General features: G+C 40.7%; 1 protein-coding gene across 3 annotated transcripts in view; it reads left to right on the top strand.

The window, feature by feature from the left end:
* The window catches only part of CORO1C (coronin 1C), a 74,392-nt gene that overhangs the window by 28,890 nt on the left and 28,593 nt on the right, over positions 1-16,909 (top strand). For all 3 annotated transcript variants that reach the window (XM_079151376.1, XM_079151375.1, XM_079151374.1), the window contains exon 2: positions 2,887-3,086. In XM_079151376.1, the coding sequence (XP_079007502.1) occupies positions 2,892-3,086 (195 nt within the window). In that variant the 5' untranslated portion in view covers positions 2,887-2,891. The remainder of the gene's footprint in view (positions 1-2,886; positions 3,087-16,909) is intronic.

Below are 16,909 nucleotides of genomic sequence, written 5' to 3'. Positions count from 1 at the left end.
CTCTTCAGGCTGCATTTCCACATGCCTGATTCAGCACAACGCACTGGAAGCACTGGCGCCTCCGCCCCGCTTCTCTGCTCTGCAGCTAACATTCTGCTCCATGAGGGTAACAAAAGAACCTCTTTATATTATTCTACCCAGATGTAGTTAGGATGAGAATAAGTTGTCACTATGCATAATGTGGAAATAATTTTTAAGGATTTTAGTAAGTCAACCAGCAGATTTGTGTATTATCTTTCAAAGAAGAAATCAGCATTTTACATATTTAGCTTGGTCTTGTGAAGTTAGATGGTATCTAGTTTATTTCAGTGAAGAAGAAAAAAAGTCTCTTTTTTCAAGTTAGAAGTCTTCTTCTAATTTCCATTCACATTTGAAAGTGAGGCTTTAAAAGCTGAGCTGATTCCCGTGTGGGTAGAGGGGCTCTTTGAGTGGTGGACCTCACTAAGGCCAAGTGAGGTCTGATCTCCTGCAGGGTGAGGTGGGTGGTGTCGGGTGTTGGAGCGAGAAGGAACAAGGGCTTGGGCCTCACTACAGAACCAGTGTGCCTCCCCTGGCTTCTGCTGGGGAGGAGGTGGGCCAACCCTGTGGTTATTTAGCCCTGGCGGGAGGGGATCTGGGTGTCCAGCTTATCCTAATTCAGGCTTTCAGCCAGTTCTGTCCTCTCCACATCCCTCTGTAGAGACACTTTCTCTTCCAAGTGTTCTGAGAATTCACCAGGAACTTGGTGTCTCCTCCTGAGTCAGTCACCTGAGTGGCGGACACTCACACACTACAGCTTTCCATCTCCAAGATTTTGTTGTCACATTTGCCCTCTTGCAGGCTCCTTTCCCGTTCTCTTGTCCTTTGGTATTTATACTGCTTTTATTCTTCTGTTTTCACTTTATACTGCTTATTAGGATTTTCAAGAAGGTGGTAAATCCTTTTTATGTTTTTGTAAATTACCTCTTCATGTGTTGCTCAGTTTTTCTATTGGGTTTTGGTTGTGAATTCGTAAAAATGTTTTATATATGAAGGATATTGATTCACATAGCGCAGTCAGCCCTTTTTCTTTCTTGGCAACTTACTTTTGAAACACTTGCTAGCAAGGATTCCAGCTTTTATAACTTGTACAGGTGGTTATATGTAGGAAGATGGAGTCAGAGACCAGCTGGCGACTCTACGTTGGCTTTTGTATGGATATGTTTTCCTTCTGGTTTGCACCACCCCATGGAATCTCTTACCCAACTCATGCTTGAGAAGAATACATAGTGTTTCATAAATGAAAGACCCTGGCCAAATGTAAGCATATCATTTGCCATCCCCTCTACCTAGTACTCAAGATGTATGGTCCTGGGAATCATCCGGAAAAGTCTAGCAACAACAGCTGGATTGAGGAGCACGGGTGCTCAATTGCCTGCCAAGGGCTGTTGCCTTAGCCCAGCCACATGCCCTGGTGCTGGAGAGAAACCACTTTTGCACATGTCTTGGAAGGGTAAATGGAAGCTCTGGCGAAAATAAATTCTCTCTCTTTGAATTTAGCAGTGGGCCCGGGGCCATGAGGAAGAGAATTAGCAACGTCCCACTGTGTGTGCCGTTGGCACAAGTGGACAGGTGTTAGTTCTCCTCTGAACATGGGGATCTGTTTTTCAACTGAGTTGTTGGTGTGACCGTGTTCCAGTTCCATTTAGGTTTTATCTGTGTTCCTTCTGTCCTAACCAATTTGAACAGAATGTCGTATAATAGCAGATAGGAAAATTACGGAGTGCAGTCTAAGAAACCTTAGTCAGATGGGGCCTGGTGATCCTAAGGCACAAAGCTTTGGATGCACATGTGTATCAGGCAGACAAGTGGAATTTGGAGTCTGAAATGATGCATGAGGAAGCTGAGGAATCTAGCTTTCTGTCACCCCCACCGCTCATTCTCTGGTTTATTGGGAAATGACTATGGTGAATGATGAACTCTGGTGTGGAAACCCATCCTGGTTTCATTTCTCCTCAGAATAGTTCCTGCATTTTTCCTTTCCTTAGGTTCTAATAGCCATGTCATTCCAGTTTTGGTTTATTGTCACAGCTTTCTAGCCCAGTACCTAGCTTTTAGCTTCTTCCTGTCTAATTCCTCCACTATGCTAATGCCAGACTAAATTGTCATCCTAAACATGGCTTTGATTGCGTTACTTTTCTTTAAATACTTCTCTTTCTAAGACCTGGTTCTTGACCCATTGGGCTGCCTTACCCTGACTTCCTGTTTCTCACCAAGTGGCCCTTAGCTCTAGGCAGTTGGGACTGAGTTGTTTTAGATTATTATGCCTGACTTAAAAGGAGGTTAGAAGGCTCTTGAAGACAGGGTGGTTGCCTCTCTCTCTTGAATTCCCCACTTTGCTTAGTGGTCTTGTGGAAGGAAACATTGGGAAGCAGGCATGGTTTTCAGACAGCAGAGTGCTGATGTCTGGGGAAAATGTTTGAAAACTAAAAAAATTACCTTGGCAGACTAAGGAGAAAGCCACAAAATCAAAGTTTGTTTTGGACTTTCTTCAGCATCGTATCTACCAGATAACTTTGAAAGGGGTGAGGGTTGTGATTATCCATCATTCCCACACAACCATGAAAAACTAATTTTCCTTCATTCTTCCCTTTAATCTTTCTCCTGAAATTAAAATTGATGAGCTTCTGGATCTTGGATTAGGAATTTTTCATTTTTCTGCAATCCTTTCCTTGACGCATTTTACAGTTTTCTCTGGATATGTGCTGCTAAAGGAAATTTGGATTTGGAATATGGCAATTTTTTTGGAGAGCAAACAAAATACCATACCATTCTGTTTTCCTAACTTAGAGATTTTTTTTTTTTTTTTTCATTTGTGAAAGTTTCAGTTTGCCACATGATCCTAACATCATTCTCCCTCTTCTGCAGACACAATGAGGCGAGTGGTACGACAGAGCAAGTTTCGGCATGTATTTGGACAGGCAGTGAAAAATGACCAGTGCTATGATGACATCCGGGTTTCTCGCGTGACCTGGGATAGTTCCTTTTGCGCTGTCAATCCCAGATTCGTTGCCATAATCATAGAAGCAAGCGGGGGTGGAGCGTTCCTGGTGCTTCCTTTGCACAAGGTGAGTAATTTGACTTCCTGTGCTGTTAGCCATTCTGTTGTAGTCGCCATATTTTTTCGGTTCACCAAGAATTGTGTGTCTTCTGAGACAGACCCTGATGTAAATGACGTTAAGTTCCACATGCCTTACTAATCACATCGGTTTTTCTCCAACAGAGAATTGTTAAATAGAATGATGACCTCTATTCTGGGTGTGCCCTCTGTGCATAAAAAGATTATGATAATGATGCTATATGAGTGAAGATATTCTTTTGGAGGATAATTTTAAAAAGTTTAAATGGGTCGATGCTTGCAAGTTGTTTTGCGTGCACTTTGACTTCAGTGAGCTTCCCAGTTCTCTTTTCCTTACTTTATCCTTTACTCAAGAGAACCTACTTGAAGGTGAAAATTAAACAGGAATTTTAGCTGACCATTGTAGTTCCTGCCTGCAATCCCAGTGACTCAGGAGGCTGAGGCAGGAGGATCACGAGTTTGAGGTTAGCCTCAGCAACTTAGCAAGACCCTGTGTCAAAATAAAAAATCAAAAGGGCTAGTGATGTAGCTCAGTGTTAAAGTACCCTGATTTCAGTCTCCAGTACCACAAAAGAAAAGATTGGAATTTTCACTATTTACACATACTTTTATTAGCAAATCTTAAAATTGGAAATAATGTGGGAAAAAACTACAAAGAGTGGTGAAAAACCATTGTTTTCTAGTTAGCTTGAGGAGCAAAATGAGTATGGTGGGTCCTGAGCTCTGGTGATAAGGGCTCAGTGCTGCTGATAATACAGATGTTGAGTCACATTACAGCTGTTTACAGAGTAGGGGAAGTGAACCTCCTTTGTATCTGAGCCGTGCTTAGTAGGTTGCATTTTATCATAGTGGATCATGGGATTCTGAAAGTTGTCACAGTAAAGTGGATTTTCTGTCACAGTATTGTTTCCCATTATATTTTTATGCTTTTTCCCTTGGGAAAATTTTTTGGTTCCCTTTTTCTCAGAGATGCTCATGACTAACTTGTTTTATTTTAACATCTATATTTTACTTTAGTGACTGGATCGATGTGATATTATACAATAGAATCATCTCTCAACAGAGGTAGGGAGATGGATGCCTTTGGGAGAAATTTTTGATGTGTTTCCGAATGCATCTCCTTACTGGCATAAGGTGAATCTTTTCATTAAATTGGAAAAGTTTTAAAGGAGAATCTTTTCATAGAATTGAAATTTTCCATTTACTTTTATTTTTTGCAGAGAAATTTTCTGTTGAATGACAAATAACTACATTACTTTATTATATCTGTACTTAACCTAATTTTGAAGGGGAGAGTTGAACTAAATGACATTTGTATTTGTGTTCACAACTTTTAACTTATTCCTTCTTTAAGAGCAAGGAGCATCTGGAAACTTGACTTGCTACTGGTGGGTTTTAGGGCAGCCAGCATTTGTCAACCCAGGTCAGGCAGTGGAGCATCATGATCTGTTTTGGAGTTAAAAAGTTTCATTTCCCCTTCTATAAACTGAGGGATAAATTTAAGGTATTTTTTTGTCAAAGAAATGGAACAAGCCTATTAAGAAGCCCAAAATAAGCTTTCCAATGGCTAATCTTCCACCAAGGTCAGATAATTCCCTTTGAATTCCACATCTTCAAAATGCTCTATGTGTCTGTCCTTTACAAACCATGGGAAATTTTAGATTTCCCTTACACCATTTAAGAGGAACCTGTATGCAGTTTCCTAAGCTATCTGGCTCTTATGATTTGGTTTTCATCTGCATTAAAAGGCCTATACTTAGTAGTTCTTGGTTTTAATAGTGTGCTGCTCTTTAGCCAGCTTCACAGAAATCAGAATAGAATATGTTACTTTAAAAATTATGTTTGGATTAAATGTTGACTTTTGGAGGAACCTTAAAGTTTTTCTTCCAGGCTATACTACTCTTTGTAGCTTTTACTTCTTAAATATTAATTTGTTTTAGAGGAAGTGACATTGGTGTGATCTGTAGTCCAGTGACAGCCAATGCTTGGAGTTATTGACTTACATCATTGATAGGCTCACAAGTACTAGAGTGATTTTCATGTATTTAAGTGTGCATCTCACTCTTAGTGTCAGTGTGACACAGAGGAAGTATATGATCTTGGAATTGAGAAGCTGTGGAGCTCAGTCCTGGTTTAGTCACTGACTTGTACTGGGAAATTGATGTGTCTTTCTTTTCCATTTTTCTCTCTCTCTCACATGAGTGCTGTATGTAAAAGTGACTTTCTGCCTTGTTAATTCCCAATGATTTCAGAAGCGCTTCTCATTGCCTGTGCTTCTCAGTTATAATTTCTGAGCAGCTGGTTTGGCCCTCAAAATTCAGCAAAGAAAACATTGTTTTCCCTTTTTGGTCCAATATATAACTTTTTGATAGTAGATACCTTTTTATTTTGACTGCTTTTCTACCAAGACCAAGGCTGAGCCTAGCAGAGTGGTCTTGTGGTCCCTCTAGACAGCTCTGTGCTTGGGACCTTTCAGAAGGATCTGCTGTATTGGCAAAACCTGGCCATGGGGCCCTGGAGTGTCAGATGACACTACCCATTCTTTTCCCAAGATACTGGCTGGCTACTGGGGCAACAGAAACTGTGGAAAGTAAAGCCATCTTCTACATTGTCAGGAAAACTTATGCCTTATGGGATGGCTGCCCTCTTGATACCTACATTTTATTGTGCTATAATCATAAGTATTTGAGTAAGGATTATGAATTTTACACTTTCGTAGTTGATATTTGATTATTTATACAAGTCTTCATTGTTCTTTGATTATCACGTGCAGTGAGTTGGTTGATCCTCTGTAAGCTGAGTAGGACCTACTCTGTGCCAGTGTCTTCCCTTCAGGAGTACCTACATCTAGTTGTTGGTGTGGTCAGTTTCCTAATCTCCCCCAGAAAGCATCCTAGTAGATCGTGGTATTTAAGTGTTTGTCTCCTCTTTAGAAGTGCAAGCTTGAAAGAGAAACATGATTGGGAACCCAAGTACCTGTCAATTCTAATGTAGGACGCTTTGCCCTGGAAAAGAGATACCCACAACTTTTGTCTTAGCAACTATGTAGGTGCTGCTTTTGCTTAAAAGCAAAGAAAATCCAAATTTCCAAATATAATATGAAGTTATGTTGGAAACATAGCTTTCTATGAAATTTTCTTGAAAACTAGTTAGTGTCAGCAGTAAATAGGGCTTATTGTAACCTCATGAGGTTTGTGGTTAGATTCTGGGAGATTGTTAAATAAGTTAGACATGGTCTCTGAATAAGGATTTAAAATCTAAAATGAAAAGAGTAATAGGAACCAATACATTAAAATACACTTGTACGTGCTCATGTACAAGTATATGCACACATGCAGAAAAAGAACACAATAATATATATTTTAAGCTTTTGGTTTACAAGGTTTTTGTTAGGAAGGCTTTATTAGAGAAAGTGGGATTATAAGAGGTCACTGCGTGAAGAATAATGAAAGTCCTCAGCCCTAAGGTGGGGTGATTGAGATTAGCACACGTGATTCCCCATCTCTTTTGTAATTCTTCCATCAAGCTCTGGCATGCCACTTTACTGTGACTTTTCCAGGTGTGGCTTAGTACGTTTTTTTATTCCTTAGTCTTTCAGAGGATGAATAATAAATAGCAGTCTTGTTGAACACTAGTTGGCTTTGTGGTTTTGGCTATGAGAGATGCTTTTTTTTTCCTTGCCATGAATGCACCATCTGCCTTGTTTGAAGGACGCACAGGTTTCCAGCCCCCAGTGCCATCTACCACGTTGGCACGAGCAAGCCTGTCCTCTGTGGAGTAGCCGCATTCATGATGTGTGGCTGAAGCTTTGCCCCCTTTGTGATTGATGAAGGCCCAGACAGAAATCCAGCAGTACTTCTGAAACTTCAGATCATAGCAAACCTATAAATCCTGCCAATTAAATAATTAAGGTGGAGGGATGTTGGTTAGAATTATGGGTTCTTGATCTCTTGGCATTCACTTGGATGGAGGATGCAAGCTGGATGGCTTCTGTCTTTCCTTATTCCTTTCTCCCTTCTTCCCTTGGCTATTTCTGTTGTGAAGGAATTTTGGTGTCTTGGAGTGTGTTAGTCATCTTCTTGTTGCTGTAACCAAAACTATCTGACAAGAACAACTTGTCAGGGAGGAAGAAAGATTGATTTGGGCTCACAGTTGCAGAGTTTTGAGTCCATGGTTAGCCAGCTCCATTTCTTTGTTCCTGAGGTGAGGCAGAACATTATGTCAGAAGCTTGGAAGAGAAAAGCTGCTCGGCCCTTGGCAACCAGGAAGCAGAGGGGGAAAAGAATCAGCCCGCAGAAAACTACTTAAATAACTATTTTCCTAGTTCTCGCAAGTGTGACATAGCTAGGGCCTTCTAGATGCACAGAAGAGAAATTAACTCACTACCTGTAATAGCTGCCTTAGGGCATTAGGACTTGAATCTCTTATAGAGGCTATTTTAAAGTGCTTCTGTCATGTTTATTGAGAAAGCAATCTTGATTGATTTCAGTCAGCATTCTTAGTGCCTATAAATATTTGGTTTCTTCTTACCATTTAATATTAGCTTAAATATTATCTTTGATTTGCTGAGACAGAGCAAATCATTCTTTGGGTTCTTTTTAGTGGCTTGTTCATACCTCTAGTACCATAGGCTATGTTATCACATTCTATTATAATTATTTTCTTATTCACCTAACAGATGGGAGTAGTGGTTAGAATTGTATGCTCCGATCTCTTGACTCACTTGGATGGAGATGCAAACCAGATGGCTTGTTTACATGGTAGCCTTTTGTATAGGTTCCAAAAAGTTTTGTGCCTTACTGTATTGAGGTAGGCAGCTTCCAGGATGGCCTCCAGTGATTCCCATCTCCTGGTATTCATGTGATTCTGTGGTTCCCCTAACACTAAACAGAACCAAACTCTGTGTAACTACAGGATGTGGTATGATTGGTGGAGTTTGACTTCTGAGACTAGATCCTAAAAGCCTATTGGCTTCTTCTTGGTCTCTTTTGGAACTGCCATGTTGTGAACACACCCACCAGCTCTCACCAATAGCCACCACCAACTTAACAATCATGTGAATGTGCCATTTTTGGGGTAACTTGTTACTCAGCAATTGATAACTAATACATATGTTCTCAGACTGTAGTCTTTGACTCATAAGCTGGTCCACACAGAGCTCACACAAGTAATTCAGAATTGTTTAAAAGGCCTTATGGTAGTTTTAAGCATCATCTTTCCATCTCTTTAAAAAATATGATTAGGTATGTTATATAAACGCGTATACCCAAAGATATAAACATATGAACATTCTTAAGTCTTAAAAATTGAGGGATTCTGTGCAACAGCAAGAAAAAGTTATATTACCTGGCAAGATTTTGTTATCCTGTGTCCATGATACCTTAATGTAGCCTAAAAAATTGGGTTGTAAGGCCATAGTCAAGATTTTATGTCTAACTCTATATTATGTTATTTGTTTTTAGAAAAAAGTCTGAAATGTTAATACTGTTATGACTACAGGCAATTTTTATTTTCTTCTGTATAATTACTGCACTTTTTCCAAAATATTTTACAATGAGCTTATTACACAGATAATTTTTTTTCTTTTTTTTTTTTTTTTTCACGGAGCTGAGCATTGAACCCAGGGCCTTATGCTTGCAAGGCAAGCATTCTACCAACTGAGCTTTATCCCCAGCCCCTACATAGATAATTTTTAAAAAATATTATTGGTAATGTTACCAGTCTATTTGGAGCTAATTGTTGCTTAAGCTCTAATGAGATTTCAAACACCAGTTTATTTGTTCATATACTGTTTCCTTAAACCTTTGAGTGCCTGCTCTGTGTCAAGATCTGTGCTGGGTTATTGCTTTTAAAAAACCTTCAATACTGACTGCCATGATCACTCCACTGGGGAGCTTGTGTGTGCGTGAAGTGCCCACTCAACCAGACAGGTCTGAGTCCCTCCTGAGGCCTGGCAGAGGAGGTCCTATTGAATTTAGGTTTCTCCTGTGTGTAGGAGCTAGAGAAGGAGCAGAAGAGGAGCCCCACCAATTTACTGAGCTGAAAAGTTACAAGAGGTGTTTTTACCCAGGAGGCCGGAGAAGGATGTGGTAGCCACATTCCTCATGCAGATTTTAGGATCTCAGAGTTAGATTTACTTTTCTGGTATTGGAGAAATGGGATGTTTCATGGAATGGGATTAAATCATTGATTCATCATGTGGACCAACATTGGGAGTCAAAGGGAGCAGAAGGATAGCTTATTGGTAGAAAAATACACATTTCTTGATTTTCTTCACCCTTCAATTCCAGTGTGAATTGTGTAAATCTGGTATTTTCCTTGTGGAGAAGAACCAATGAGCATTTCAGATCATTGTTATAACTAGATCAACAGGGCATCTCTCCTCTGTATCCTTTTCAGGAAGAGGCGGTGACTTCTGTCGTATTCATAAAAGTGAGACTCAACAATGAGATCAAATTGTACTTGGAGGGTCTCCTCAATAAACAGTGTCTCAGTTTTTGCATTTGGTAGGGTTGCTATCATTCCTCTCTTGTGCAGTTGCAGAACTTACAGTTTCCACTTCTGAGGGCTTCCATTAAGTGCCAGGCTCCATGCTGGTATGTGCCTTCTTTCGTGGGCTGGTTCTAAAGGAATGGCAGTCTCCTGATGGTGCTTTTCTGTGCAGTCCACAGTCTGCCAGCACCTGCTGGATTTGCATTGGCTGCATCTCTGCCTTGCCTACATGCTGACAGGCAATTTTCATTTCTACAAATAGCAGCTCTCTGATTTGATTGAGGGTAGGAATGCTGGTAGCCCTTTGTACAGATGTGGTTGTTTGGCACTGGGTAGCTTCGGTGTTATGGACAGAGAATTTTATTCGATGCTTTATCCTGATGTGTTGTGAGCTGTCCAGTCACCACCTACTCAAAGAGATTCTGTCTTCTGTCCAGAGCACCTTAAACTGTCAAGTGTGTGGGCCGTGAAAGGCTGGGGGATGGCATGGGGAGGGGTGGAGGATGCAGGGGGAGGGCACCAGGTGCAGAACAATGACTTCCAAATTATGTCCTGAACTGCCAGCCCCAGGAGCTCTGCATGACCTCCTTACCACATGAAGTGCCACAGAAGGGCCTTTTCATTTTCTCCTAATGCCTGTTTTCCAGTCTCACAGGGAAGAGGAAAAGGGGAGGGACACCCTGCTCACCCCAGTTAACAATGGAGCACAAAGTCCTGGCAAAAGGAATCTCACAATGTGCCCCGAGGCTATTTTTGATGACAGTGAGTGGCCGTGACTCACGGAGAGTATGCCCTGGCAGATGATGGATTCTAATCCCCCCTCCCCCAAGATGAGCAGGCAGCCTGTCCTTTGTGCCTCCCCTTGGCCAGCTTCTGCTGCTGCAGTTCACTGATATGTCCACAGCAGCCGGCCCTCAGGCCTGACAAGCTCTGACAGTGGTTTTTACCATATATGGTCATCAGAGCTCTGCGGCTGACAGCCAGCCAGGATAATTTCCTTCCTTTGCTTTGATTGGCTGCACAGTGGCTCAGAGAATGGTGGGATCTGGGTGTGTGGTGAAGAGAAGCCACCGAGTCAAGTGCAAGGAATGTTTAACTCTTTCCTGGGTTTCTGGAGAGTGCCAGTCCATGCTGAGCATGCAGGCAAGTTCGGTCTGCAGAATCCCTCTCTGTGGAAAGCAGGTAGCCCTAGCCTGGGAAAGTGGCTGTCCCAGGTCAAGAAAGGGTTCCAAGTGCAGAATACATTCCTGAAGTCATGATTGGTCCAGGAGCCACCTTTTAACCATACATAGCCAGTTGTCTGCTTCTACCAAATTGAATCTCTCTGCCAGTTAGGTGTGGGATCTGAGTTGAGTCAAGGGAAGACTGCACTGGGAGGCAGTGGATGGGGCACATGTCTGCTTTCTCTGGTTTCATTTTTTACAGAGCTTTAAGTAAGACGTAAGCGATGCAGACTATGGAAGTGGTTCTTACTCCAGTCCTCTTGTTTGTTTGCCACCACTACAAGATGTGAACTGCATGGCCATGGAGCAGGAGGCGTCACCCCTCCCCCAGAGAAGTTTTTAATGTTTTTCTCTCCTTCCCTTCCCTCCCCTCCTATCCCTTCCCCAGTATGCTCCACCACGGAGCTATATAACCAGCCTTTTTAATTTTATTTTACTTATCTCACTATGTTGCTGAGGCTGGTCTTGAACTTGCAATCTTCCTGCCTCGCCACTCCTGGCTACTTTTCTGTTTTTTCATCTCTACTTCAGGGAGTGAATTTCAGTGGATTTTCATTTTCAGGCTGGTGGGTAAAACAGTGCAGAACTGCGAGTGGAGGAGCTAGCCCTGGAGCTTGCTCTTCACCTACAGAAAGTCCCAGCGGACATGCCTCCAGGGTCCCTTCTCACTAGGAAGGATTAGGCAGCCAGTTACTCTCCTTTCTGATTTGCCATTGACTGTTCTCATTTCCTGTATTTCACTTATACCCATAGTTCTTTTGCTCTTCAGCTTTTGATTTCAAGCTGAATTTTATTTTGACTAGGTTCTGCCTGTTCTTGGGTTCCTGGTTTTTGTTTTTTTCTTAGTCCAGAAGCATAACATGGAATTACTGGTTTGCAGTGACAAGGAGGAAATGTTAGGTTTTCACTTTATTATTTTTTTGTTAAGTCAGGAAATAAGTATAAATTCTCTGGTTGCTATTGCACATTTAGTCATTATTGAATAAGGAAATGTTAAATTTTCCACTTTTTTGCTTTCTGGTAATAAAATATTCATAACTGTACAGTAACTTTCCTTAAGTTCTTAATAGACTTTAAATATGGTCCATTTAATATTAAACCCAGGTTTTAGAGAGAACCTATAGTGTGAAAATCGTTTGCCTGGCGTTGCCACTTCTACCCTCAAGACTTCTTTTTGACTCCGGCACCCGATGTCTCCGCACACACTGCCTCTCCCTGGCAGCGTTGGGTGCTGGCCTGCCTTACCTTACAGGGTAACTCTATCTGTGTTTCATCCAGAGCACCTCCTCTTACCCTAAGTGTTTCTGGTTTCCTTAAAGGAAAACTTCCTTGGAATGTTTTGTCCCTTCAGTCACTAGATTGTTAACAAATTGTATATTGGGTGTGGCAGTCCTTTTGGTCTGCTGCCGAGTCCCTGTCTTCTTGTCCCTGCCCTTATCCCCTGTCCCCTGACCACAATCACCATAGCTCCTTCCTATGGAGCAGCAGGGGCGTAAGAGATTCCAGCAGAACATGAATCCACATAAATAATTCTGTTACAAGAAAAAGGAAGTTGGGGGAAAAAAAAAAGGAAAACCCACTTCAATAGATATCCTTTTTTGACTCCTTTGAACTTTGCACAGTGCGAGTGAATGGAGCCCTTTATGTTTGGGCTAAAAACTTCCTCTGCTTTCTGAGCCTGTGTTGGACTTCCCGTTCTGCTGAGGATTCAAGAATCTCTTAGTTGAAATTTGGACACATCAAGTGATTTTAATACTCATTATTTCCTAAAATGAAAACTTTGACAACTACAAAGCAGGGACGAGCAGTTTGGAAAATATTACCATCCCTTTGTCCCTCAAGTCGGGTAATGGAAGCCGCCTTTCGCTGTCATCCCAGGACGGGGTGGAGGCTGTTTGGGCCCTCATGTCTTCAGTGACTCCTGTGGTTAATAGGCCCAGAGACTGGGAGTGAGAGGCCACCTGTGCGGGTTAGATGAGGGAGCCAAGTCAGAGAGCAGGAAGATGCCCTGCCGCAGACAGGGCGGGATTTGTCATGAGCTCCAGAGTGTAAACGAGGAAGAAATTGTGTGTGGAATATCTTGAGCGTGTTAAGGGTAATATTTGATTGATTCAAATGTGTGCACTTTTTATCGCCATGGAATTCATTAACCTTGTGAAAACATACGTTAGTTGTGAGAAAGAGTAAGCCTACTGGGTAGAGCAGTGCGTGACTTTAACAAAAAGTTGCATGTCTTCATTCTTGAAGGAACCAGTTGGTTTATTTTATTTATTATTTTTGCATCAGTCTGAGAATCAATCCCAGGGGTGCTCTACCACTGAGCTACTTCCCAGCCCTATTTTATTTTATTTTATTTATTTTTACTGTGATCCTTCTGCCTCACCTGCCCTAGACACTGGGATTACCGGCATGCGCCACACACCTGGTAAAGAATCACCTTTAAAGTTGAGAAATAGTCATTCTGTATGATATTTTATATAATACGTAGGACATACTGGAAGCATCCGGAAGTTGAATTTTGAGGACTTAGAAGGGTGAAAATGTTTGCATTTATATCTATGACACAATATCATTAACTCTTCTAAAAACTCATCCTAGAGTAGAACTCCTTTATTGAAACAGCTGTGAGAAATTTTCTGTGTGTTTGTATGCATTTAAGATTGTGCAGTTGCACAGTAGTACGCCTGCAGTGTGTACCACGAGTACACTTCTTAAATGTAGATTCCTTTTTGGCATGAGGTGGGAGACACATAAATAAGATTCACTATTAGGCTTAAGTGGAAAGAAACTTGTGCTTTTCCATTAACTGATGGAAAATATCCTTGACTACAAATATCATCTGAAGAGTTACATTGGATTTTTTTGTAGGAATGGTTTTTGCAGTTATTTAAATTACAAACATTCCTTTTAGAGCAATTTGAGACAGTTTACATTTACTGATGTTGGCTATATGCATTTTTATTTTCACCCCCACCCTCAAATATCCTTTGGAGGAAGATATTGCATAATTTGGTGGGTTTCATTGAAGCTCCAATCTCTGGGAGTCTTTTTGGCTGCTTTGAAATCTTTCAGGACTTCCCCACACCCAATCTAATGATGGTGCTGGTGTCTAGGATGCTTTCTGCCTTGATGGGAATTACTGGCTATGACTGTTCAGAGCCATCGCCCTTGGGCCAGCCGCGTGGAAATGGTGCCATCTGTGCACATCCTTCAGAGGCTGACTTTCCTCTTGGGCTCAGGTTGCTTGGTTGGGGCAGGCTGCTGGATCTTTTGGGTACTAATGACTGAGCCAGTGTCCTGACCTGTTTCACCAGCGTCCTACGAGTTCACAAACTGGGCTCTGAGCCAGAGCCTTTGGGAACCTTGGTGTTAATCATTTTTGCCAGTAATCCTAACCACTTGCAATTTTATCTAGAGAGGCACGATAAAAGCCATCCTATGGCAAGTGATTGGGACTAGTAAGTAATCAACCAAAGTATTTAAAGGAGATTTAATGACTATTACATTTAGCTAAACCAATTTCTATGTTAGAAAAGTGGTAATATTCTAGATGATGTAACTGAAGTGACTTTCCTTAATGAGATAGTATGCTGATGAGCTAGTAAAATGAATTTATTCTGTATATGACCCTTGGAAAATTGATGAAACATTTTAAAAATAAGTTGCCTTTTAGTTAAAAAAAAAAATCCAAAAGCTGGCATTAACTTTTTATAATTCATCCTTCCAGCCTCAGTAGTCATTTAAATGCTACGAGGAAGTGCAGGTAAGCTGTGCTGTCACCACATCATGTCGGGGATGTCTTTCTGAATGACCCTTTACAGTCTCGCAAATTAGACCTGGATTCCTTGTTTTATTCACTGGTGGTAAATGAGTGTGTGTCAAGACTTGAATCAGAATTGCATTCTCATTCAATCCTGGTGTAAAATGACTTTCAGAAGGATGTTTCCTTATCTTCACCATGTAAGTTCATTATTAGTGTTATCTCCTTAAGTCTCCATGTACTTGAGCTCTTAGAAGTTTACAAATGCCCAGTTCTGAAGTTTTAATGATATATGCTCATTTGAAAAAGTCTATTGTGGTTTTGTTTTGATTTGGTTTTGTTATGAGTAAGAAGATATTTGGAGATCTAAGCCCTTGGAAAGCTAGAGTGCTGATATTCTGTAAGCATCCAGTGTGTCGACCATCAGTGTACCTTTAAAGTATGATTTTCCTTCGTGCTTTCTTTTCACTTTTATTCTTTTATCAGTATCAGTTCTTAGTGAATTCTCTTCCTCATGTACTGCAATACAATGTTACTTTCTCTGTTATATTTGTCATAAGAATTTATGATGGCATCTCAACCAGAGGAAGCAGCTGCTTGCAGAATGTGATTTTTTTAATTAACTGTGTTTCTAGTGGCCAGCTGCCAATAACTTTGACATTACTTCTGTGCCCTTCTCGTTACCCTGGCATACTGGAAATGTTCTTTCCCTATACAATCTAGCATGGATGGTCGTGCTGTCTTAGAGCTCTGCTTCTTGACTTTCTCTGTGCCTCAGTTTCTCAGAGAATGGGGATAACAAAGTTCCCAATTCATAAATGGATATAAAGGTCTCCAGATGGTTCCTAGCTTGTAGTGTAAATAAAAGTGTTTTTATTATTGTTTGGTTTTGATAGTAAGATGGACTTTCATGTCCTGGGAAAATGTACTTTAGTACTTTTATGCTATAGACTTTCGGGGATTGAGATGGGAATGGTAGAAATGCTTATTATTATTCTCAAATAGTCCATTTGATTGAAGATTACTGGTGAATTCCTATTAACTTTTAGTCAAGATTGTTTAATTTTAATTTGTGGGGGAGGAATTCATTAAGCAAACTTCATAATATTGTATATTCAGCACAGGTGGTACTAGTAGTTCCAGAGTCCCCTCAAGATTGCTTTGTATATGAACAAAAATTCTACTATCCCAGATTTGGGGGATAAAATCATTTGTTGTTCTTACAAGTTCATATTCAGGCTAGGTGTGGTAGTGTACCCTCGTCATCCCAGCAACTCAGCAGGCTGAGGCAGGAGGATCACAAGTTTGAGACCAGCCTCAGCAATTTAGTGACACCCTCCACAACTTGGTGACACGTGGCTCAGAAAATAAAAGAGGCTGGGGGTTTAGGTCAGTGGTAGAGCCTCCCTGGGTTAAATCCCAGTGAACCCCCAAGTCCCACAAAAACAGTTCAAATTCAGTATTGTACTTTTCCATTAAGGATGCCCAATGTGGTTTGCTGGGGAAAGCCTAAGAATGTGAGACTCTGAGATGGAACAATTCAGGTAGGAAAACTTTTTCTTGGAAGCAGGGATGAAACTTTAATATAAAATCAGTAGCAATGCATTGATGTGTTTCTCAACTTCATTACATTTTTAATTTTTTCCAAATAGGGACTATATTAAATAAAATAATAGGATACTCAAGTACTGACCTGAAATATTAAACAGATGTTAATCTTTCACCAGGTTTGTTTCATCTCTCTTGTGGGGGGAGGAGTGAAACATAACGGATGTAGCTAACAATCCATTCCCCTTCCTTTCCCCCCCAGAAGCGATAGTATCCTCAAATATGTCCATATTTTTGTATTATTATGTGTGTATATCTCTGTGACACTTATTTCTGTGAGAAACTTTAATGTAAATACTTACTCTCCTACTGAAGGATAGTGAACTGACTTCTACTTTTGCCACTATTTCTAACAGTTCTTCAATAAATATTCTTGTGAAAATTATGGGACCGTTTCTCTCACTTAGACCACTAGAAGTGGCACTGCTGGGCTGCTCATCACTTCCACCCATTGCCTTATTGCTTGCCAAATAATTGTGGGACATTCTCCTGTGGGCTCTTAAGAAAGGTTCTCTTTCTGACATTCTTGCTAGCACTCATATTTAGACTTTACATTTTTGCCAGATTTGATAGATGTAAAATATTCTCATTATTTTTAATTTGCAGTTTCCTAATTATAAGTGAGACCAAATATCTTTTCACATATCTGTTGTTTTTCAGGTTTATTCTCTGTGAACTTTTTGCTCATATCTGGCCATTTTTGTTAAGATTGTTCACTTATTGAGTATG

This window comes from Sciurus vulgaris (genome assembly GCF_902686455.1).
Source record: "Sciurus vulgaris genome assembly, chromosome: 8".
In the NCBI taxonomy this organism is placed as follows: Eukaryota; Metazoa; Chordata; class Mammalia; order Rodentia; family Sciuridae; genus Sciurus; species Sciurus vulgaris.
Note: the sequence above shows the minus strand (reverse complement) of the source record. Positions and strands in the feature narration are given on the sequence as shown.